A 22,832-nucleotide genomic window follows, 5' to 3' on the forward strand; every position below is an offset into this window, starting at 1 on the left:
TTATCTTTTAGAAAATGTCTAGCGATTTCGCTATCTATATTCGAGACAAACTTTTTGACAGCAAAACATCTGTCGACCATAAAATCTTACATAGTGTAAACAAGAAAGGTGAATTTGTTCTAAAGTTCTGTTTCTGGGAATATGACAAGAACCATAAAACATTAAGCAGAGCAGTCTTAAAATTTGTCAATGACAGACTTGTTGACAGAGATGACAGCCTCTGGAAGATGAAGTCCAACAAAAGTTCTTCGAATGCAAAGAAGACACATGCGCTGTTCTTGAAGATGAAATAGAAAACAGAATAGATGAGCTATTAAAGGACAAAGAACTTTTACATAAATATGGTTCGGAGAAATTTGACATAACTCCACCAGAAAAGAAGAAGAAAGGAAAGAAAGAGAAAAAAGTAGAAGAGAAGAAAGAACCTGAACCAGAGCCAGTTCCAGAGAAAAAGAAATTTGACATGTAAAAATAAAATTTTATTTTTAGAACATTTCTGGGTCAATGTCAATGTTCTCTTCCTCTTTAGGAGCAAACACTGGCTTAGACTCTAAAATCTTTTTACCCAATTTACCTTGAACTTCAACTATCTTAGACTCATAATATTCATAGTCGTCTGCTTTCTTTGGTTCATAAGGTATAACAAGTTTGTATGCTTTGCCTTCTTTAAGGTTTGAGAACCTTCTGTCAAAACTTTCTTTGACTGTTAACAAACCTTCTATCTCTAAGTCTTCAAATTTCGCACCATTTTTAGTCACAATAGCAAACTTAACTGGTTCGATGTTCCAAACTTTGCTGAATGAAGACTTTTCAAAATGGTAGAAGTAAACATTCAAATATGTGAATGGGTCTAGTTCTTCTTTAAGTCCTGACATGTACTTGTTTACTGAGATGAATTTTGCATCTTTTCTATCGGATAAAAAAATATTTTTTTTTTTAAATTTACTCAGAAAATTATTTCTTTCTATATTTGCCATTCCGAACTTCGAAAAGATGTTTTATACCAGCATAGAATTTTTCTCTAGAGCTTGGTCTTATATCGTTTTCATGACAATATTTTCTATATTCTTCATATAAAGCCTTTTTTTCATACATTTCATAAGGACATCTAACCAGAATAGCGCATATCCATTTTCGTTATCTAGGTCTCTATATGTTTCTTCTGTTTGTAGAATTTCGCTTTCTCTATTTAGTTCTATGTCTATATATTGTGGCTTAAAAAGATGTGGGCAAGAAGGGTCTGGCGCTATGTAAAAAGTTAATTTTTCTGTCATCTTTTCTATCGGATAAAAAAATATTTTTTTTAAAATTTACTCAGAAAAATTTTTCTTTGTATATACACCATTCTGAACATTAAAAGACTTTTGACATTTGCCAAGAATGTTCGTTTAGACGCTGTCATATAACCATACTCTTGACAATATTGTTTATACGAGTCGTACAATGACCTTTCATCTAAACACTCAAAGTCAGTTTCATCTAATGAACAGTTCATATACACTCTTGTTTGCTTCTAACAATGTTTGTCTCTCTTCGGTATGTGGAATTTGTCTTGGATTGAACTTAGAAATATCTAATGTCATGAAATATGAGAACAAGTGGTTGTAAAAGTCAGATGTCAAAGTTTCTGCTAAGTCGTCAAAATATTCTGTATCTTGCATATGAGAATCTGACGTTCTGACAACTACATATCTTCTGTCAGAACTTTCTAATTTCATCGGAACAGCATTGTTTGAAACCATAATGAAATTTGCAACATTTTCACAAACTCTTTGGTCTTTATATTTTCTTTCAACAACTCCAACTTTGTCTGTTATAAGACTCTTCAAAGCATCTGAGTTTAAAACTTTTGTTGTATCTATACTTTGAAGTTCGTTACATACTATAAGTTTCATATTCTCTATTGAAGAGTTAAATTTACCGCAGATGTTTTCTAAGTTTGTCATATTCGGTTCGAATAACCTTCTAACAGTTTGCACAAAATATCTGTAAAGAATGTGTTCTTACCTGTTCCTTGTTTTCCAATTATAATGAGAGCAGTTTCATTTTTAGCACTTGGATGTTGTAAGATGTTTGCAAACCAACATAAGATATACTCATAGACTCTTTTGTTTCCATTGCATATAATTTCTTTGACATGGTCTAACCAAGCTTCTATAATATTTTCTTTCCATTCTACTTGTTCGTATTTATATCCAGTGAAGATAGAATAGAAGTTTGGAGAAGGTGTATAGAACTTTATACCTCGAACTGAAAAATCTTCTAACTTTGACAATAAGATATCCCAAGCATCTAACATCTTCATGCCAACTTGTACGACTTTTATTTTCTGAAGTTTCTGTCTACATTCTTGTTCTGAAACTATTGTTGCTCTTGGTTTGTTAAAGACTACATCCCATTCTTTCATAACATAACATTCTGGGGCAGAGTCGACATAAATGACTAAACGTTTCAAATTCTCGACTGCTTTGTTATAGTCTCTAAATGGACACATATTTCTGAATGCTTGGAAGTCATAAAAATCTGAAACATCTATTCTGTACATTTTTATAAAAATAAAAAAAAATATTTTTTTTATTCTTGACTTTGTTGTTCTTGAGCTATTTGTTGCATTTGTTGTTCTTGAGCTATTTGTTGTTGAAGTTGTTCTTGTAATACAATACTTTCACCAGTTGCATCTTCCAATTCGAAACTTTCTGCCGTCATTGACAAATACATAGGACATAAAAGTTTTACAGGAACAAAGTTTGCGTCAACTAAGGTTAAGTTTATGTTTGCTAAAGTGTTTGAGTTCACTAAGGTTGAAAATTCTGCATTCGAATGAACAATAGGCAAACCAGCAGAGAAAGTGTTGTTTATACGCATAAGTATCTTTTGGTCATAGTAGTTTCTGTCGACATTCGAATAGCACTTTGAACCTAAGTTTGAAACAATATATAAAATAGGTGTACTTAAAGTCAATGGAACAGACATTCCTTGTATGACACCTTTTCCTGTTATAGGAAACTGTTGGTAGTAAAAACCAGATATAAGTTTTGTATTATAGCTCATATTGTTTATAGTAAACTCAGTCGGACATCCAAACATAATGAAACCTGCTCTAGTTGCAGCACATGTTACACTCGTCCTTAAAGTATTAAATAAGTCAACAAAACCTGTTGGTGGTATATCTGAGTAAGTATCTTCAAAGGAGTATTTTTTACCATTCACAACAATAAAATCTTCTGGTGTCAAAAGAGCAAAACAAGCTTTAGTCGTCATTGTGTTTAAGTTAGTTTACAATATCGTCCTTGAGGACTTTGTAAGTTTGTTGTTATAGAATTATATGACTCAGGGTTTTTAGTCGTAATAGTATAAACCATTATGTCTTCTGCCATTTACTTAGCAAATAAATTTTAATGAAATGTTGTGGTCGTCAAATATTTTTATAACGTCTGGGAAACTATATTTTAAGTTCAACGTTTCACCTCCTTTCATAACGTATATCTTGTCAATGACATTATATGAAACACCACAGCAACTAACGTCGGGTTCTATTTCTTTGATGTTTATATCGTCTGCCTCTGTCAAAAGTTTCAATAGTTCTTTCAAAACTTCATGAGGTGCAATGACATATGAGTTCACTTTTACAGGGTTGTGTTCGACCAAGTTTAACATTATACCTAAAGCTTGACAAATCTTCTCCTGAGTTTGAAGTTTGTCTTTCAGTTGTTGGTAGTCGTTTCGAATATCTGCAACAGAACTTAAGTCTCTGCTAACTTCAGGGTATGTTGGTTGTTCTTTTACAGGAACAATTGTTATACCATCTTCGTCTTCGTATGGTTTCCCCACTTCAACATCTCTTTCTTTGACATTGACAATAACACTTTGACTGTTTGTTTGAGTTGGTGAATTTAACTTCACATCTGCCACCGCCATTAAACCTTTTGAAACACTTACGCTTCTATTTTTCGGAAATGACATTTTACTTAGAATAAAAAGATGGACGTATTCGGATATCTCTTCGAATTGAAGCAGAACAAAGTTTACACACACAAACAATACAAATACATTGACAGAATAGTTCTTTATACAAACAATGGAAAATGTTATAGAATAGCAGTCTTTGCTGAACCAAAATATTTTCATAAAGCAAAGAAAGTTGGTATAACTGAAATGGTGAAAGTTCTTGAAGCAGACAAAAATATAACAACAAAACTTACAGATATTTCTAAAGGAAAGTTTATAATACAATTTTATGTCAAAACTGGCGTACTGTCAATATTTGACGGAGAGAAGTCAGTTCAAGAACAACTTACTGACCTGCTGCCAAAATCTGCTCGATGGAAGCTGTCGTTATGCCAATCTGAGGAGCCCCAGCAGGTTTCATCGAACGAATCTTCAAAAGAGCATCTTCCGTGAAAAGTGCTATTGGTTTTGTAAACTTCTTTGCTCTCAGTTCATATGGACCGTCTCTGTCACCAGTATATTGTATTTGTACAGTACCAACAGTTGAAATACCACCCATAAAGTCTTCTGAGTCAGCAAATGGAATGCCAAGCCAAAAGTTTGAACGGTCTCCATTTGTATATTGAGTTTTTTGACTTCCTGTATGGGTCCATACTTTCACATATGGCATAATAGAACTTTGCATTTCAGGGTTAATGGTTGTTGTGAAGTTGTTGTTAAAGTTCATAGCATCTAATGTCAAGTTGTATGACCTCATATCCTCAACTGTAGAATATTCTTCTCTTGGATAATATTTGCCATCTATGTTTATATGATATTTAATACCGGGGTTGTAGAAACAAGAATAGTCATTTATAGTTCGTCTGAACAGTACAAACATAGTATCTGCGTGTTTCATTGCAGTTGTTAAAGCAATATCTGTTCTTGCACCTGCGGTTCCTGGATTTTGGTTTCCAACTTCACCTGCAAAGTCTTTGACAGATATTTGGTGTATAGGGAACATAAGTGGAACTGCAATATATTTGGCAGCTAAAGCATTTGAAATATCTGGGTCCAACATATAGACTGCAAGTCTGCTTTCTATTCTCTTGCATTCAAACTGTTCGCATGTAAACCTAACTGGGTCCCAAGCAGTTCCAGCAGCATTGAAATAATACTTTACTTCAGTGTTGAGGTTTGAGAAACCAAAGTCTAAGTCAACTTTGTCTTTGCAAAATTCGGCGAATGACGTTTGATTTGCTCCCTTTACGTCTGTAAGAGTGAATGGGTCTTTGTTGGTGCAATGACTAAGTTATTTTTGCTTGGAGTAAGTTCAATAGAAATTTTTCCTGCCCAGTTTGGCAAGTATCTTAAAAACCTGAAGATGAGGAAAGATGACAAAGGAACTCTAAGTTTCAGTTTTACTTTAGTGACAGCATTTCCATCTGAACCAGAAAGGTTAACATAAACTCCTGGAACGTTAGGGTCAAGTCTTCTTATTTTCTCAATAGTTGCATACTGGTCTGTTTGTTCTCTAGCTTGTGGTTGTACTGAGTTTCTTCAAAGCGAACCATTCATAGTTTGCCCATGTTACTGTTTGAACTAAGTCAGAGTTAGAATATATCTTATATCCCATGAAAACTTCTGGAGCATATTGGTATCCGACATAGAAAATACCATTGCAACCTTTCTTGTCAGACAGCAGAAGGTTTTATTTCAATGTCTTGTTCCACGTATAAGAATGAGTTGTCAATAGAAATTATATGAAACCTGTCGCAAGCAATATCTACTGTTGTTGAAGAACCTTCTCCAAACTCACCTACGTTTCCATAAGAAACAGCAGTTGTATATTCGTAAGTTCCAGGAACTATTTCTGACCTTCTAATGGCATTGTCGCATTCGTTATACCATTCGGAAACATTTCCATTCATGGCATCCAAAACTGTTGGCGTTATATTCTGAGCGGCGTACATTTCATATGGGTAAAAATATAGAATAGTTGAATTTATGTGTCATAATAGAACCCACTCGTACCAAGCTTTACTTTCTTCCTGACTGAGTTTTTAACTCTTCTTTTTCCTTCATTGCCACTACTTTCACTAGATGAAGTTACTTCTTCACTATTTTCACTTTGTTCTACTCTTCTCTTCTTTTTTGGTAACTTGCCCTCTGCTTCAAGTTGTTGCATCTTTGCCTCATGTTCACCTAGTATGTTGTAAATTTCCCATGTCCTTTTTGCCTTTGGGCTCTGGTCGCCCATCTCAGGTAACCTATATCCTAGAAAGATTTCGTCATAGTTTGTATTTGAGTCTTCGCGTATTGTTTGCATGACTCTTTCCTGAGTTTCCGGTTCAAGCTCTTCAAATATAGCTTGTCCATATGGAATAAGCTCGTTTCCAAATATATGTTTTTGTAGCCATTCTGGTTTTCTTTCCATGTTACCAACAATATCTTTTGTGAATGGGAAAGCTTTTACCCAACGTTTCAGTCTTGCGTCATTTATTTCTGTAGTTGGTTTTATTTTGTCAAGGAACATGTTTTTCAATACTAACATTTCATTTGGTACTGTCCATTTGAGTTTTCTTAAATATTCATCCCTTCTTTCATTGTCTGCAAAGTAAGTTTTTATGACATTTTGTAAACTTTCGTTTGCAAGGTCATGTACAATAGGTTCTCTTCCTTCTTCTCCCTAACTCTCTTTCTAAACTCTTCACCAAATATACCATCTCTATGGTTCTGTGTAGTTCTTTGAGATAAATGTTCTAGAACGTCAGGTGTTATATTTCCATCAGCCATGTTCATTTCATACTGGTCAAAATATCTGCATCTTTCATATCTTTCAATGGCATTAAAGCCGCGCTGAAAATACCAGCTAAATCTGGTTCACCATTCACTTCCATTGCGTCTACAACTTCTTGGAATTGTGGTTGTAAGTTTATGAACCACCTATCCGGGTTAGCTTTATGACCCCATCTCATTGTAGTTCCATAGTCTGCAGAAACAAAAGTAGGTTTGTTTCCATATTGGTTAGGTTCTGAATGAACTTTAAACAATGTTTCATTTCTATATGTTTTGTTGAAATTTAACCTTTTATTTTCACCGAGTTCATCCAAAGATTGAACGTTATATGCTCGTAAGTAAAAAGGGTTGTTGTATTTGTGTACATTTTCTTTCAGTACTTCCATTCTATGCTGAATATTTTCATCTGGTGTTGGAGTCTTTTGTATGTCGGCAAACATTTTTCGATATTCTTCTACCATGTCAGCCGAATTTTTCTTAGACTCTTGGAAAGATTCCATATTCACCTCATACTCTTGTTGAGGGTCAAGATTTTTCGGATGTTCCAAATCTTCATCTAGTTCTGTGAAGTTAGTTTCCAAAGGAGGGACTTGTTCGTTTCCTTCAGGCTCTTCTAGCTGTTGTTGCTGAACTATTTCTTCCATGTCTGGTTGTATCTGAACTTCTTCCTGTGGAGTTTCTTGTACCTCATCTGCTGGCATTTCATATATTCCGAGACCGTTTTTAACAAGTTCCCTATCTAAGTCATCCGGACTCATAAACCTTTCTTCTTTCGTTCCGTCTCTATTTTTTACGCGTTTCATGAAGAGAGTTGAATTGTCATTTAGCTCTGACACCAAATATCTCGGAGTAAATTCAGTCATGTCATTTGGATGATATGCTATTAAATCATATCCCTTAGCGAGCTTGTATTTTCCAGGTTTGAAATTATATCCCATTTGGTGCTGAACCATAAAGCTAAATAGGTTCGGGTCAGTATTTCCTTCCTTGAACTTTCTAATAGCTTCTTTATATCTGTCACTAAAGTCAAGAGTATCTGGGTAACCATAGTCTTCTTTAAGCATTTTTAAGAAATCTTGGTTTCCTTGTTCTCTACTTCTTTTATGTCCTTGCTCTGTTTGTGGTTGTTGTTGTGCAGGGTTTTGAACTGTTGGTTGCTGTGCTGGTTGTGGAGGTGGTTGTTGTGCTGGTTGTTGTTGTGGTGCTGGATTTTGAACTGTTGGTTGTTGTGTTGGTTTTGGTGCATGCCTGTGTCTGTGTCCATGTGACGATGTAAATGTTTTAGGTAGTCCTGGTGCAGGTGCTTCTCTTGGAGGGTTTGGTGGTATATAAGTTCCACCAGCTGGCACATATGTTCCATCTGCAGCATAATGTCCTACCTGACTTTTCGTTTTTAAGAAAGCATTTACTAGGTCTGTTTGGTCTGTTGTAACTCTTTTTCTTGACTTTCCACAACAGTTGCTCTAACGGCGTCATAGGCACTTTGAACTGCCTGTCTCGTTGCTGCATCTGTTATTTTCGTCATATTTTGTGCTACTTCTCTTAACTCTTTGTCGAAACCTTCAGACTTCAGTTTCTTTCCAGATGAGAAGTCGTTCACTAGTTTCACCTTACTATGAAGAGCTTCGAAGGCGTTCTTAAAGTCAGCATTCATTAAAGCTTCATTTGAACTGTCTTCATCCGCTTGTATTTTTGTCCTTATTGACCCTATAAGCTGGGCTGCTTTAGCGTTGGCTTGGGCATCTAACCAGTCATTGTTAGCTTTTATATATTCTGCGCTTTTCATTGCCTTTTGCATGGCTGCGTCGTTATTTTTACTTTCTTGTGCTAAGTTTTCATACTGTACGGTTTGGTTTTGCAACTGTAAAAGTTTTTCTGCCTTTACATTTGCTTCAACTTCTTTTTATACTCATCGCTATCCATATATGTCTTCAGGGCTTTTTGTTTTATCTCTTCATCTTTCAGTACTTTATATTGAGTAGTATGGTTTTTCAAATTTATGACATCTTGTTCCATTTTTGCTACTTCTGCTGCTTTTTCTGACACTTTTTTCGCATATTCCTCTGTACTTAGTTCTTTCAGTTGTTCTTCTTTCTTCTTTTTCTCTACGTTTAACTCATTGAGTTTCTTTGTGTGTCTGTCATATTCTAGTTTCTTTTCGTTTTCACTTATTTGCTTCTGTATGTCTATGTTTGACTTTTTGACATCTGATATTTGATTTTTGAGTGAACTCAAATTCATTTGACTTTGAGGGTTATAGGCTGTTCCGTCTGCAGCTCCACCATAGCCTGCCATTTTCGCTAAAAGTGCCGCTCTTAAACCTCCACTCTGTGCACCAAGAACTCGGTTTAAAAGCATAGGATTGCTTGACATTTGTTGCAACATAGTGGGGTCATTCAGCATTTGTTGTTGCAACTGTTGTTGTGGTGTCAGTTTTACTATTGGATGTTTCAATGCTCTCTTCCTCTTACGTATATTCTTACGTAGCTTACGTGGCATTTTAAGTGAAGTTAAAAAGCGGAGTGTTGTCAAAATGTCATGTTGTCACCATTTTCAAAAAGATGTTAGTTGACCGAGGGACCGAGGGACCGAGGGACCTGGTGACACCTTCAGTTCTTCAAAACATTTACGAAGAAGTCTTGACAAAACATTTACGATGAAATCATGACAAAAACATATACGAAGAAGTCATGACAAAACATATACGAAGAAGTCATGACAAAACATGAAAACATATATAATTTGTGAAAAGCGAAACATTATATAATGTTTTCGACCCAGAAGAAGGCTTCTCAAAGTATACTTCCTTGGAACGCCTGTAACTTTTCCTGTAGCGACGATAGACCCTTACTTGTCCGGACAAAGTTATACTAAACATCTTCAGGGCTAGAGGGCACGAAGTGCCTGGAGGCCCCACTACCTTTTTTTTTTTATTTTATTTTATAATTATTTAGTCATATTTTGCATAATTCTAAGTAGATTTTGTAAAAAATCAAGAAAGAAAAATTTTAACGTGCTTTATTTTTTCTTTTTTATAATAATACATATTATTATATAATTAACATATTCATAATGTTTCACCCTTTCAAAGATATAATCCTCCTCCTCTCAAATAAACGTACATACGGGTGGCCTCTTTTTTCAAAAAATTAAAATTTGAAATTTTGGGCTCAAATATTAGAGATTTTTTCAACCTTCAACGATATATGTTGTCTATATCAGACCTCCTTTCTTTTTGATACTTAACATTGTTCCTAAATCTTAGCCGTTAAGGCTGTTCTGAAAATATTTTTTTTTCGAAAAAATTCGAAAAAAATTCTTAAAATTCAAAAATTCCTTAATTCCTGAGGATTTTGGAAAAAAGTTTTTACATGAACATGTGTATATTATATGAAGTATATTGATAAGGTAAAAATCAAATTTTATTCCATATTCATCGAGAAAATAAACTAACGAATCCCTCAAAATTGAGAGGGTAATCCTCCTCCTCTCAAATAAACGTACATACGGGTGCACCCTTAAGTATATCAATAATGTTTTCTTAGTTTACATATTATTGATATTTGTATCATGCTGAAATGTGAGATCAATTCGATTGTATCATCGCTTATCTTGATGTGGTAAATTTTTGTCATTTCAACTATAAATGGAATAATTATAGGTTCAAAACGAACAGTGTAAATGTCGTCGAACATTTCAATGCATACGAATTTGAAATCAATATGTGTATCTTCTACAAGGTACTGATCAATGTATGATTTAAATTTTTAGAAAATTATCTCTGTTTTAGTTTAATAAAATAATATTGCGCGGTGAATTTGTATCTCAAAATTATGTAACTGTATCGGTAACAACTTCAAATGTCTTATTGACAAGATTTGTAAAAAAAATCAAAAATATACTTGAGATCATATAAATGTGCTCTTCTCTTTATAACGTAAGAATTGATCAAAGATAACATGTGTACTACTGATTGATTTTGGAGGATTGCTATGATTAGAGACGATTTGATTAAATAATTCAATGAAAAATGGACTATTTGATTCATCAATTAGGAGATTCGATTGTTTGTATTCGATTGCACTTCTGCATTTGGTGAATTAGTTGTATCGTAAATCAAGGAAAGTTAATCATCTGCTGTGATACTCTTAAAAAATTAAAAGAACGAATTTTTTTTCTAAATACAATTAATGGCATCAGATGATTAGATTACTTTTTTAGAAATCATCAATCAAATTTGGCATATTTTTGAAAGAATATCTAAAGACAAGACACCCAATAAGAGTTTTTGTGCATACGGTTCTCGGGCGCCTATGTCACATTCACAAAGGACTCCGTCTTTATTAGCAAACTCAGAAGAAATGTTTAACTAAAAGAAAAATTATTTCATCAAGACTAATAAATGTTTTAAAAAAGCAAATCACATCATTAACATATCAGTTTTAATTACAAAACTCAACGATACATAACAAATTTCTTCGAAATTTAAATTCTCATTAAAAAATTCTTTTGATACAAATTAAATAGCTACATATTCGATTTTCCCATTGATACGAACTTATTGTTTTCATTCAAGATTTACAAGAAATCAAATACTTATTTCACAACAACAAATATCTATTTTTACTCAAACACGAGCATGTATTTACTAATAAATTCATGTTTTTACATCATTACATTTGACAATACTATCAAAACAACCCCAAAATCAAACTAATTTTCGATATTCTTTATTCAGACCAGAGAATTCATATAAATCATCGATTACTCAAATTTAAGTATTCATTTAATGTAATAATTGTTAGATATTAGGCGTTTTATATAAAAATTCTCCCTATTTCAAATTTTCAAGCGAATTAAGTCGATATTTCATACATTTTATAATATACAAATCATGTGTAAGTACAATAGCTTTAATTATTTACAATATTGATCATTTTATTACGAAATCCAAAAATTTAATCAGCAAAATCGATGTTTTTATATAAGATTAGAATGATTTACATCATTGTTTCCATGCACTAGCTGTTAAAATGCTGATGACAGCTAAAAGAATCGCAATTTCATAACTTGAATATAAGATTCAAATGAATCGGCATTATTTGACATTTACATCATTGAAATGTCAAATAATGCCGATTCATTTTTTTGATGAAAACAATGAAATTCAATCACGATTTTCAGATAACAGTATCAAAACACACATCAACTATGAATAATTTACACTTTGATCAATCACCTAATAATGTTTGGAAGCTATTTTACAATACACAACCTAATTCAGAACCAATTCAAGGTACAAACGTTACGGCTAGATCAACAAATAATGAATGCTTCTTATATAACTGTATATTCATCACCATTACAACTAATAGTGCCATTTATTTTACGAATACAAGAAATAAATTTCTTAACTCATATTGTTCATTTACTAACTGCAGCAGTAATACAGATGGTGGATCTCTCTACTTTAACTGTAATAGTTCCATTGTCCAATACCGAACATGTGGCTACAAATCAAAAACAAACTCTGAAGGACATCATTCATATGTTGAATTAGTTGATAAATCAAATAATAAAAATTATCTTTATGAAAGTTCTTTTTATGAATGCGGAAATTTAGAAAAATATTGTACAAATCATCTTCAATATGGAAATATTGAAGTTAAATCAATCAACACAAGTTTCTGTGAAGCATACTATGACTCAGGAATACTTCTAAATATTCCAACAAGTCTAAGTAACGTAACATATTCATCATTTTGTAACACAACATCAAATAATTTAATTTTAGAATTAAATCGTGGTAACTATAATTTTAATTTTTGTAATGTTTTGAATAATGAACACAAAAAATCTAATTGGGGAACATTCTATGCAAGGAGATCAAATGTTCTTATTGAAAACTGTTCATTTCTTGGAAACACAGGGCCAGGAGTAGAATTTTTTCAAGATGATTCTGGTTCAATTACAGTTAAAGATTCTTTCTGTGACAGAATAGGTAAAACAAATAAATCAGTTACAACAAATAATGTTCAAAATACATCTTCTATTCATAATCTTTCACACTTTTCATCATATCTGTGTGAAGCTGAGTTTCCTATTATAGATAAAAAGCCTATGAGATCTGCTTTTGATTTATATCATCAATTTTCCTTTAGACGAAGGCGTTAATATTCATGATTTATGAATTTATATAATCAAAAAATTGTAATTAAAGACCATTATTAACGAAAGCATTCATCAATTGTTTAATATCAATTGAAATATGAAAAACTTTATATTCAAAAGATGATGCGGCTTGATTTCTCAATTTAATTTTCAAAGAGTTCGTATTTGTTACAGTGAATTTAAATAATTAGTACTGATATAGTAATGCAATAATATCGGGAACATGGCTCTTAATTTCGAAATAGGTTTTCTTTGTAAGGCATCTAAGTATTAACAAACTGATATTTCAATAAAGAGTTCAATATTATAATAGAAATTTGCTATGACAGAAAGAATAAAACTATAGCAAAAAGAATTATTGTTATTTCGATGATATTTTGTAATATTCTTCGTTTACAAATGATTGGACATTGTATCTTGGGGAGATGTTGGATAATAAATTTAACGATTTCTTATTCAATTCTATTATATCATTGCTATCTTGAAGTGGAAAATTTTTCTTAAGAGTGCACTTACACCTGTATTACATGTCCTTCGATTCAGATGTTTAAGGTTAATTTTCAATGACACTTCACGCCATTTGTCAGAAATTTGAATTAAAGTCAGATACGCGTAAGTGCACCCTTAAGAACATTTGTCATTACAAGTATAAGTAAAGACACTCAAGATGCATTTTTGTCATTCAATAATCTATTCTCTCGCTATTGCAAACAATTTCAAATGTCGCATTCAATTTCTGTGTAATACAATATCATTCACTAGGATCAGTTTATTCATAACTTTACTCACTTTTCAACATATTTCTGTAAAGCAGGATAAATATGCTTCCAATACGTAACATCATTTATCATTTTCCTTTAGACAAGTGCGTTAATTTTTCAAGGATTTATTATTATCGTTTTTTATTATTAAAAATAATTTTTTTACAAACAAAAAAAATAAAAAAACTCATTTATTTAAAAGAAGATTAATGATATCTTCGTTCTTTGTCTGGAGTGCGACGTCTTTAGCTGTGTGTCCTTCGCTGTCAACAACACTCAAATCGAGATCTTCACGAGAAAGAGAACTTTGACAACTTCGATTTTTTCGTTTTCAATAGCGTTGAAAATAGGAGTTCGCTTCATCAAGTTCTGACGGTTGACATCGACATTTTCGTGTTGAAGCAACTCTTCGACGAAACTAGTTGAGCCGCATTTAGCGGCAACATGGAGAGGTGTCCACTGGATTGAGTCGACGCAGTTCAAGTCAACGTCATCTCGATCGGCGAAAAGACGTATTAAGTCTGAGAAATCATTAGATGCAGCGATGTGAAGAGGTGTGAAACTAGAATCATCAGGAAGTTGTGGATTGACATCTTTGTCGTTCAGAAGACACTCAACGCACTGTTTGTGGTGGAGAAGAACTGCGTAATGAAGAGCACTGCGATTCTTCTTGTCGACGATGTTCTTCTCGATGCCTGGAAAACTCAAGAGAAGTTCTAAAGCTTCGAAATGTCCGTCACGAGCTGCCCGGATCAATGCTGTACGTGATGAGTTGTTAGTGGCATTGACATCAATGGATGGATCAGAAAGAAGAAGTCGCAGAACACGTGTGTGACCATTAATTGCTCTCAACATAACACTTTAATTGTTAACATCTTCTTACAATTAAAGAATTCTGTAACAAATTCAATTTATTTGATTTATCAGATACTAATGTTTTAAAAAAGCATATTGTTTTGATCAATTTCATCTAATTCAATATTGCATTCTATTACTGCTACTAAACAATTCATTGTTTCGGCATATTCCATACAATTTGTATTTGTCAAAAAATTAAACATCAAAAGTAGTAGGATATGATGGGTTTAGTGACTTTTTTTGTTACGTCTATATATAGACGATGCATTAAAATATATTTATTTATAAATCATTAAAAAATTAACATTAATTTTAAAATAATTTATTTTTTATCTTTTATAAAAGAATCTATATACAGACGATGTCAGATATTCCGCGATTAATTAAACATTGTTTAAATCCTGAATGGGTTAAACTTCAATTTAAAAATGAAGATTGTGAATTATTAAATGAATATGAAAGCCAAAATAAGCTAATGAGGTATAAATATAATGATAAAGAATATTTAATTTCATGGAATCAATGGAGTCATAATCAAAGACCTCATAAACGAGAAGAAGAAATTGAAAATAATGAAATGGAAATCATTGATGACATTAAAGAGGATGGAATTCCTAAATTTTGTAGAAAAACCTTTAGAACTAAGTTAGGAGCATATAAAAGAAGAATATTAAATCCTGAATACATAAAACATTTATTTAAAAAGGAAGACTGTGAATTATTAAACGCTAATGAATATGAAAACGCTAAATCAAAACTGAGATATAAATATATTGGAAGTGATGAAAGGTGTAAAGATAAAGATAAAGTTTATTCAGTTTCATATAATAACTGGCACACGTTAGAGATAAGAAAACATTTAGGAGATTATGGGAAATGTTCTGAATTCTTTAAATCTAGTATATACGAGAGAGTAAAAGAAATTAGAAATAATTATTTTCATGAATAAAAAATAAACTTTAAAAATTAATGTCTTACATTTTTGAATTTATGAAATCAATTATTTGATTCATTCTTTCTTCAATCTCTTCTATTCTTTTTGTTAAATCATCAATTTTCATTAATGCGGTGATTCTTGATTGAGGAATAGATTTCAAACTAACCACTCCTTTTATTTTTGAAATTTTGAATCCATCAACTTTAAACATTTTATTCAATTTACATGTTGTCAATTCTTCAAATAATTTTTTATTATTAGCATAATAGTCATTAAATTCTTCAACAGATGAAAAAATTTTTATTTCAGTAATTGGTTTAACAACGTTTATTTTTTGTTGAACATTTTCACTTTCATTTATTTCTTTCTCCTCTGTTTCATTTATTTTTAAAATCGGTTTCATTTATCATTAAATAAAAATTAGAATATAAGTGATGAAATATATTTTTTAATTAATATTAAATCAGAAATGGCGGCAGGATTCTTTAAAAAATTATGGGATGGAATTAAGAAAGCTGCGGGTTGGGTTTATAAAAAGATTATTAAACCTGTAGCAAACTTTTTAGCACCAGTAGCGAAAACGGCAGGAACTATCATAGGTGGAGTATTAGGTACTAAAGCAGGTAATCCAGCGATGGGAGCACAAGCAGGTAACGCAGTTGGTGGAATTGCTGAAGGAATACTTAATAAAATAGGAGGTAGATAGTGGAAAAATAAATAAATATTATTTTTATCTTAGTATTGGTTGAAGTCTTTGATAAACTTTTTCTCCTTTATTTAATACTTCTCTTATTGGGGCAGCTTTTGGTGTTATTGATTCAGCAATGTCACTAATTGCTTCTTTATTCTTAAATATCCAATTTGCTCCCTTCTTCAATGTTTCCCAAACTTTATGCGCTCCTCTTTTTACTTTATCCCACAGTTTCTTAAATATACCCGCGGCCATAGTTGATTATTTCATTAAAATTAAAAATTCATTTTCATCTTTTAATTTTGATTTTTTATTTATTAATAAATGACGACTAACTATTTGGTGCCAAATACTAAACCGATTAATGGAAATGTGTTTCATTCATTCGAAAAGATAAATGAAATATTCGCAAAGAATGACGGTAGAAGATATTATAGAGAACTTGAAAGTTCATGTTATGACTCTGATGCTCCATATTTTGATGATAAACAAACTCATTTAAGAATTACAAATCCGGCTCATGATGTGAACCAATTAGGTGACACATATATTAAACGCAAAGTTAAAGCGACTCTAGTTTCAAATAAAGCTTTCACATGTGATGCCGCTTTTAAATGCATGCGTTTATTCGTTGGTTACAAATCATCAAATCAAAGCTTTAAACAATTAGAAGTAGAAACCGAAAGAGGTGATGCCAGTTATCTTCAGATGGATTGCGCCCGTGAATCTTTTGCATTTGCAACATATAAACCAAAATCAGAAAGGAAAGTTAAAAAGTTTGTTCATTCGTTATATAATAATGTTCAAAAATATGATAACTCAGTATGTGGTAAATATATTAACCCTTCAGAAGTTTTCAAGAAAGCAAATGAAGAAGTTGATGTCACTTTTGATATGATTATTCCGGTAAATGATTTGTTAGCATTCAGGCGTTCGATGATTATCCTAAATCATTTGGTGATATCATTCTTAAATATTATGTTTTCAGGGATACTTTAGTATTTTGTCAGGTTGACCCGTTAAGAGTTGCTGATTTACAAAATTACGTTTATGAAAAGATAACTGATGAAAATTATGAAAAGATTATGAATCATGTTTATAAATATGATCGCAAATTCCAACAAATCGGACTTCCTGCCAAATTAATTACAAGTTTAGCCGCTACATCTGCTGACGCAACAGTTGATGACGTTATTATTTCATGCACAAAGATGGAAGTTTTAGAGGATAAATGCATTACACCAGGATATGGTTTAATTGAAGAATCAGTTAAAGCAATACCACGTTTATTCAGTAAGGAAGATCCATTCATGATTCCAGCTCAACATATTGACGTTCGTTCACTAAATGGAGGTTGCATCACTCCTGAAGGTATCGGTTCAGATTTCTCATACGCTCTTCATAATGTTACAGATGTTGTGTTAGCATTTCCGAAGAATGCAATGCAAAGAACAGTTTTAGAAAATCCAATGCTTCGAGGTCTTCAGGTCACTATAGATTCCAGAAACTTCCCCGATCAAGCGATGACCACAGTGGGTGACATATTCTTTACACGTATGCTTCAAGCTTCTGATTTAGATGGGGTGAATGAATGCACAGAAGAATACGAGGACTCATTAACTAGACCACTGAATGCAGATGATGGCACGCCATTAGCTAGAACATGGAAAGACCAAACTTCATTCTTATGCACTATTCCAGTTCAACGTGATGGAGCGGGTATATTCTTTGATGGATTAAAAACTTTCAACTCACAAGTTACAGTACAAGTGAAAGCATATCCAATCATTCAGGGTGAAAATGACACTTACTGTTCAAAGGTGACAAATCCTCCTCAGGTTTGGTTTACTAGGACTACATATTGGACATGGACACCAGATGAAGGTTTGAAATATCATCCAACAGGTACACCACCACAGTATAGAAGTTCATATGATGAAATATTGATGAATAGAAATGTTTAAAATTATAAATTTATTTTTGATTAAATGGATTTAAATTCATCCACTCCTTATGAAGAATTAACAGGAGTATATAATACATACATAGATGATATGATTAATGAAGCATTGAGTAATAATAAAAATAATCTCTCAAAGGAAAAATTAATGAAAATTCCATATTCTGAATGTTACTTAAATTCAATCACTGCAGCAATTGGTAAACAAAATAAAGGTAAAACATTAACGATATTAAAACAAATTATCATTATTGCTAACACTTCCCCCTATTCACATGTGTTAATTTATATCAACCGTTCAGGTTCACTTTCAGATGATACATTTGAATCTTTAAAGCATTTAATCAAAATTCCAATTATTTATTTATCACAAGAAGAAGCAGAAGATTATTTAAAAAACTTTTTAATGTATAAAGAATTATATAATACAATCAAGAAGCAAGGATTAGAGGATAAAATTATTGATAAACAACGGGATGAATTATTTGAAACACTTTCTATTTCAAATTTTGATAGAGAATTTTTGCATTCACTCATTTTTCTAGATGATGCAGTGAAATCAAAACTAATAACAAATGAGAAATCATATTTTAATCAATTATTAACTCAATGTCGACACATTCAGTGTTCATTCTTCATGGCTGTTCAATACTTCAAAGCATTAAGCACAAACATTAAATCAAATCTATCAACCCTTTTCATTTTCAGTGGGTTTAGTCGTCAACAGTTGAACGTTATGCTTTATCAAGTGAATTTACCAATGAGCATTAATGAACTTTACACACAATATCAGCAATTAGGTGAACATGGAAAAATAATAGTTGATTTAAATAAAGGAGGTGTTAAATTTGATTAACTTTTTATAATTAATTTTTATTTTTTATTTATAATTAAACATGACAGAAATAGCAAATCTTCTACAGGTTCCATTAAAACAAGGAACAAACAAAAAGGGTGCATATAATAGAACTATGAAAGTTCCTGATGGAATGAAAGAATTAGTTCATATTGTTGCTGGTCTTCAAAAAGATGTTAAACAAATGAGAAACGTTTTAACATTACCAGAAGCTCAAGCATATGCCAAACGTCATGGCCCAAATTGGGAAGCACACGAAGCAGACATTACGGGTCCTGATGGAAAACCTGATGGTATAAATGAAGTTTTCGTTACTGATGGTCAAGGTAATATTAAAGTCATAAATGGTTATAAATTAACTATAACTGATTATCCTAAACGTAAAGCATATAATGAACGTTATCCTATGCAATTTGATGAAAATGGAAAAGCTGTTAAACAATACATTGGAGAAGGTGAAAATGGTCCAATTAATTCATACCGTTATAATCCATATTCTTATTTCAATGAAGAATTAAATGCTATTGAAGAGGGACCGGATGGATTACCAACGATATTCTAACCAGTTTGATGGTCAATATGCAATATTAGACCTGAAATTTCAGCTAAGAAATTCTTTAAAGTTGCTTTATTCGATCCAGTTTTCGCAAATGTTAAAGATGAACTTAAACAACAATTCCAACCAATTATAGTAGCAAGAATTGCATCAGGTGCTTTATCTCAAGCATTCAAAGATTTAATTAAGAAACCATCATATCAGCAACGTGGTTTAACTTATGATTTAGTTAAGGAATCAGATAAAAGAAAATTTGAGAAATCAGATGATTATAAGAATGCAATTAATGAATATATTAGGTCTATTAATTACAATGAATCAGCTAAAAATCATCTTCAAGAACAAATACAGGGAATAATAGATTCAAAACTTCCAGCAAAATAAAAGTTTAAATATATTTTTTTATTCGATTATAAATGAGAAGACGTTTCACTAGTCAAAAGAACACTAACGCAAAAGCAGAGATTACGGTTTTATAACGTAAATGATGAAAATCAAATTATTCAAAATGTTAAAGTTAATGTTAACCCTGAATTAACAAGGTCAGCAACTCAACCAAATTTATTAACTCGTGACTTACCGAAAAAGGAGGAGGAGCAAAATAAAGAAGATGGAGACCCAATCATTTTATCTGAACCCGGTAAAGAACCTGTTGAAATTCCCACTTATCCAACATACCCAGCACCACTTGATAACCCATATAAAATAGACATTAATTCTGAATTAATGAAAATTTACCGTGATATAATAATTAATAATTATGATTCAATAATAAATTTAATTGATCAATCCGGTTAATTATTTTACCTTATGAATCATTAATTCACATTATCACCATTCTTTGTGATGTTCAAGATTCAGACGTTAAGATTCAATTTTTCATAGATGATGAGGTTTCATGCTGCGGAACAGTTGCAAAAATAAATCCTATAAAGGATATTAGCACAATTAAGATATCAAAGAACGGAACAACAACTGAACTTCATTTAACATATAATGATATTTATAATAAAATAGTTGATGAATATAAAATATCACTTGAAAAATTCTTCGTTAAGGCTATTTAATATTCAAGCATGAGATATAAAAATTGCTCACATTTGCTCACATTTTGGCACTTTTTTGTACGTTTGTCAAAAAATTGTGAGGAAGATCTCACAAAAATAGTCAAAATGTGAGCAAATTTTGAGAAGTGCTCACATTTTGACATACGATTATTTTCATACGTTTTTTTGATGAATTCTAATAAAACTTCATTACCACTTTCAGAACGAAGCGTAACTTTTCAGCACGTAACGCTCTATCATGTGTAGTGACATATTATTCAAAAAAACTCAGATTGCTTATCTTATAATAACAATTTCATTAGAAAAAATGCACGATTTCACGCTAAAACTTTGAAGCAATTCTTAAATTCGGATAAAAAATCGATATGTATTACACTTTAAACTTCAAAAAATGGTTCAAAATTTAGACTTAGTTTATCTTAACAATATAGCAGATTTTAAGCCGAACAAGTAGGAGTAATAGAAATAGCTCTTGAAAATAATTACAATTAGTAATATGTAAGTCAAAGTTCGAGTATTCTAATAAATAACGTTCCGGATTTTCTTTACTACAAGAATCAATACTTAATATATAGAACAACAGTAAAAACTTATTAGAGATTCAAAAAGAAAGTTGACTAAAGAGAATCTTTTTATATAAGTAATTTTATTTTTTTGAAATACGAGATCGAATAAAACATGTATTTTATTTTATTACTACAATAATACGTTTTTACATAGTAAGAAAGTTTAGAGACTGAAATGAAATTAAAAATTGAGAAAAAAATAAAGCTTTTCTATAAAAATTCATATTAATATATAGTATAATGATATTACAATTTATTGATAGTTGTGTTAGAAAAAAGGTACATTCACTATAGGGTGTCCAAAGGTGTGTTTAGCACAAACCTGAATACTGCGAATAGAAATAAACAAGTTACATATATATAAAGTTTATTTAAATATAATCACCATTGGATTCAATCACGCGTTCGCAGCGATCGATCCAGGCTTGAAAGACACGCTTTAAATCATCATGAGAAAATTGCTCAAATTGCTCTCTTACAAAATTTTCAAGATCATCTGGACTCGCGAATTCGCGTCCTTCAGCTCTCTTTTTTAGCGTGCCGAAAATAAAAGTCAGAGGGTGCAATATCAGGTGAATAAATTGGGTTTGGAACAACTTTGACATTGTTTTTCCACCAAAGTAATTCATTACCTTATGACTTTTGTGAACTCTTGAATTATCAAAATGAATTGCAAACTTTTGTTTTTGTTGTTTGGATTTCTCAAACTCATCAGAATTGATAATTTGAGTAAGAACATTGTCAATTAGATACTGAGCATTCATCGTATTAGGTTTTTGAAGAATATCAATTGCGATGATGCCATTCACGCCCCAAAAAACCGACAACATCATCATTGGTGTGTCAATTTTTTTCTTCGGGAATTTGCGGATTTTCATCCTTCGGGATCCACATGATTTTGGCTTCTGTTGCATATTGAAACCAAGACTCGTCCCCTGTTACTAAAAAGCGAAACTTCTTGGATTGATACGCACCCAATATAGAGAGGAGCTCTTTCGAAGATTGGACTCTAGATTTTTTTTGAACTGAATTAAGGTTGTGCGGAACCCAACGTGTATACGCTAGTTTTAGTTCAAATAATTGTGCAGATAATAACTGACTGTTGTACGTGGTATCTTTGTCATCTCCTCTATCCTTCTGAGTGATGCTCTTGGGTCTTCATCTAGCACTTGAAGAATTGCTTTGATTTTTCTTTGATCCGGCGATTTTTGTCAATTTTTATGATGGGCGCCTTTTTGTTCATGAAGTGATACATCCTAACATGATACGTTACAGTGGAATAGCTAGGAGCATCCATACCGAAGCATTTTACCAATGTCTCGTAGATTTTTTTACAGTCTTTGCATTTTTTTGCAAGAGCGAGGATGTTTTATTTATGATTCATTAAAAAAATGAAAAAAAACCCGCCAAAATTTCCCGCGAAACCGCCTCTTGTCTCACAATTCATTTTATATACCGGCATGGCGCCAAAATACAACATACTCATCATATACATATATTCATATTTTTTATTATATATTTATAATCAGCATATATCTCCTTTAATAGTCTCATATAGAGCGCTGTGCTAAACGCACCTTTGGACACCCTATATTTTTGACAAAATTTTAAATTTTCATGGGGTTGTAAATCTTATAATAACTAGATGAATAAGGAATAAATCCCAGTATGATGTGCATCATT

At 31.9% G+C, this 22,832-nt stretch overlaps 12 protein-coding genes and 3 pseudogenes across 15 annotated transcripts, besides 6 other annotated features; 5 read left to right on the plus strand and 10 right to left on the minus strand.

The window, feature by feature from the left end:
* Positions 1–6,962: part of a mobile genetic element that runs on past the window's edge.
* On the plus strand, positions 15–469 carry TVAGG3_0814190 (annotated as a pseudogene). Its single transcript has one exon. A coding segment is annotated over exon 1 (455 nt).
* Positions 486–875, minus strand: TVAGG3_0814200 (protein of unknown function, DUF4108 family; the record flags this gene model as incomplete). The annotated part of the gene is made up of 1 exon (XM_051247774.1): positions 486–875. One exon carries the CDS (start codon positions 873–875, stop codon positions 486–488), a length of 390 nt encoding a protein of 129 aa, XP_051083249.1.
* TVAGG3_0814210 (uncharacterized protein) lies at positions 1,973–2,545 on the minus strand (the record flags this gene model as incomplete). Its single annotated transcript, XM_051247775.1, has 1 exon — positions 1,973–2,545. A coding segment is annotated over one exon (573 nt), but the record flags the coding sequence as incomplete, so codon positions are not given.
* Positions 2,575–2,973, minus strand: TVAGG3_0814220 (uncharacterized protein; the record flags this gene model as incomplete). The annotated part of the gene is made up of 1 exon (XM_051247776.1): positions 2,575–2,973. The coding sequence occupies one exon, from the start codon at positions 2,971–2,973 to the stop codon at positions 2,575–2,577; it is 399 nt and encodes a 132-aa protein (XP_051083251.1).
* On the minus strand, positions 3,382–3,918 carry TVAGG3_0814230 (protein of unknown function, DUF4106 family; the record flags this gene model as incomplete). The annotated part of the gene is made up of 1 exon (XM_051247777.1): positions 3,382–3,918. One exon carries the CDS (start codon positions 3,916–3,918, stop codon positions 3,382–3,384), a length of 537 nt encoding a protein of 178 aa, XP_051083252.1.
* On the plus strand, positions 3,982–4,401 carry TVAGG3_0814240 (uncharacterized protein; the record flags this gene model as incomplete). The annotated part of the gene is made up of 1 exon (XM_051247778.1): positions 3,982–4,401. One exon carries the CDS (start codon positions 3,982–3,984, stop codon positions 4,399–4,401), a length of 420 nt encoding a protein of 139 aa, XP_051083253.1.
* Positions 4,425–5,008, minus strand: TVAGG3_0814250 (protein of unknown function, DUF4106 family; the record flags this gene model as incomplete). Its single annotated transcript, XM_051247779.1, has 1 exon — positions 4,425–5,008. A coding segment is annotated over one exon (584 nt), but the record flags the coding sequence as incomplete, so codon positions are not given.
* TVAGG3_0814260 (protein of unknown function, DUF4106 family) lies at positions 5,933–6,364 on the minus strand (the record flags this gene model as incomplete). The annotated part of the gene is made up of 1 exon (XM_051247780.1): positions 5,933–6,364. One exon carries the CDS (start codon positions 6,362–6,364, stop codon positions 5,933–5,935), a length of 432 nt encoding a protein of 143 aa, XP_051083255.1.
* A 202-nt stretch (positions 6,963–7,164) lies between the features above and the next one.
* TVAGG3_0814270 (protein of unknown function, DUF4106 family) lies at positions 7,165–7,790 on the minus strand (the record flags this gene model as incomplete). Its single annotated transcript, XM_051247781.1, has 1 exon — positions 7,165–7,790. A coding segment is annotated over one exon (626 nt), but the record flags the coding sequence as incomplete, so codon positions are not given.
* Positions 7,791–8,730: 940 nt separating this feature from the next.
* Positions 8,731–9,225, minus strand: TVAGG3_0814280 (protein of unknown function, DUF4106 family; the record flags this gene model as incomplete). The annotated part of the gene is made up of 1 exon (XM_051247782.1): positions 8,731–9,225. A coding segment is annotated over one exon (495 nt), but the record flags the coding sequence as incomplete, so codon positions are not given.
* Positions 9,226–11,308: 2,083 nt separating this feature from the next.
* TVAGG3_0814290 (uncharacterized protein) lies at positions 11,309–13,318 on the plus strand (the record flags this gene model as incomplete). The annotated part of the gene is made up of 1 exon (XM_051247783.1): positions 11,878–12,900. The coding sequence occupies one exon, from the start codon at positions 11,878–11,880 to the stop codon at positions 12,898–12,900; it is 1,023 nt and encodes a 340-aa protein (XP_051083258.1).
* An 80-nt stretch (positions 13,319–13,398) lies between these two features.
* Positions 13,399–13,525: a mobile genetic element.
* A 409-nt stretch (positions 13,526–13,934) lies between these two features.
* TVAGG3_0814310 (2-5A-dependent ribonuclease family) lies at positions 13,935–14,513 on the minus strand (the record flags this gene model as incomplete). Its single annotated transcript, XM_001290281.2, has 1 exon — positions 13,935–14,513. The coding sequence occupies one exon, from the start codon at positions 14,511–14,513 to the stop codon at positions 13,935–13,937; it is 579 nt and encodes a 192-aa protein (XP_001290282.2).
* Positions 14,514–17,453: 2,940 nt separating this feature from the next.
* Positions 17,454–18,108, plus strand: TVAGG3_0814320 (annotated as a pseudogene). Its single transcript has one exon. A coding segment is annotated over exon 1 (655 nt).
* Positions 18,109–18,258: 150 nt separating this feature from the next.
* Positions 18,259–20,571: a mobile genetic element.
* Positions 19,491–19,652, plus strand: TVAGG3_0814340 (uncharacterized protein; the record flags this gene model as incomplete). Its single annotated transcript, XM_051247784.1, has 1 exon — positions 19,491–19,652. A coding segment is annotated over one exon (162 nt), but the record flags the coding sequence as incomplete, so codon positions are not given.
* Positions 20,572–20,594: 23 nt separating the features above from the next.
* Positions 20,595–21,441: a mobile genetic element.
* Positions 21,441–22,740: a mobile genetic element.
* On the minus strand, positions 21,521–22,644 carry TVAGG3_0814370 (annotated as a pseudogene). Its single transcript has one exon. A coding segment is annotated over exon 1 (1,124 nt).
* Positions 22,741–22,832: part of a mobile genetic element that runs on past the window's edge.

The sequence above is a fragment of the Trichomonas vaginalis genome, chromosome VI, assembly GCF_026262505.1.
Source record: "Trichomonas vaginalis G3 chromosome VI, whole genome shotgun sequence".
NCBI classification, from domain to species: Eukaryota; Parabasalia; order Trichomonadida; family Trichomonadidae; genus Trichomonas; species Trichomonas vaginalis.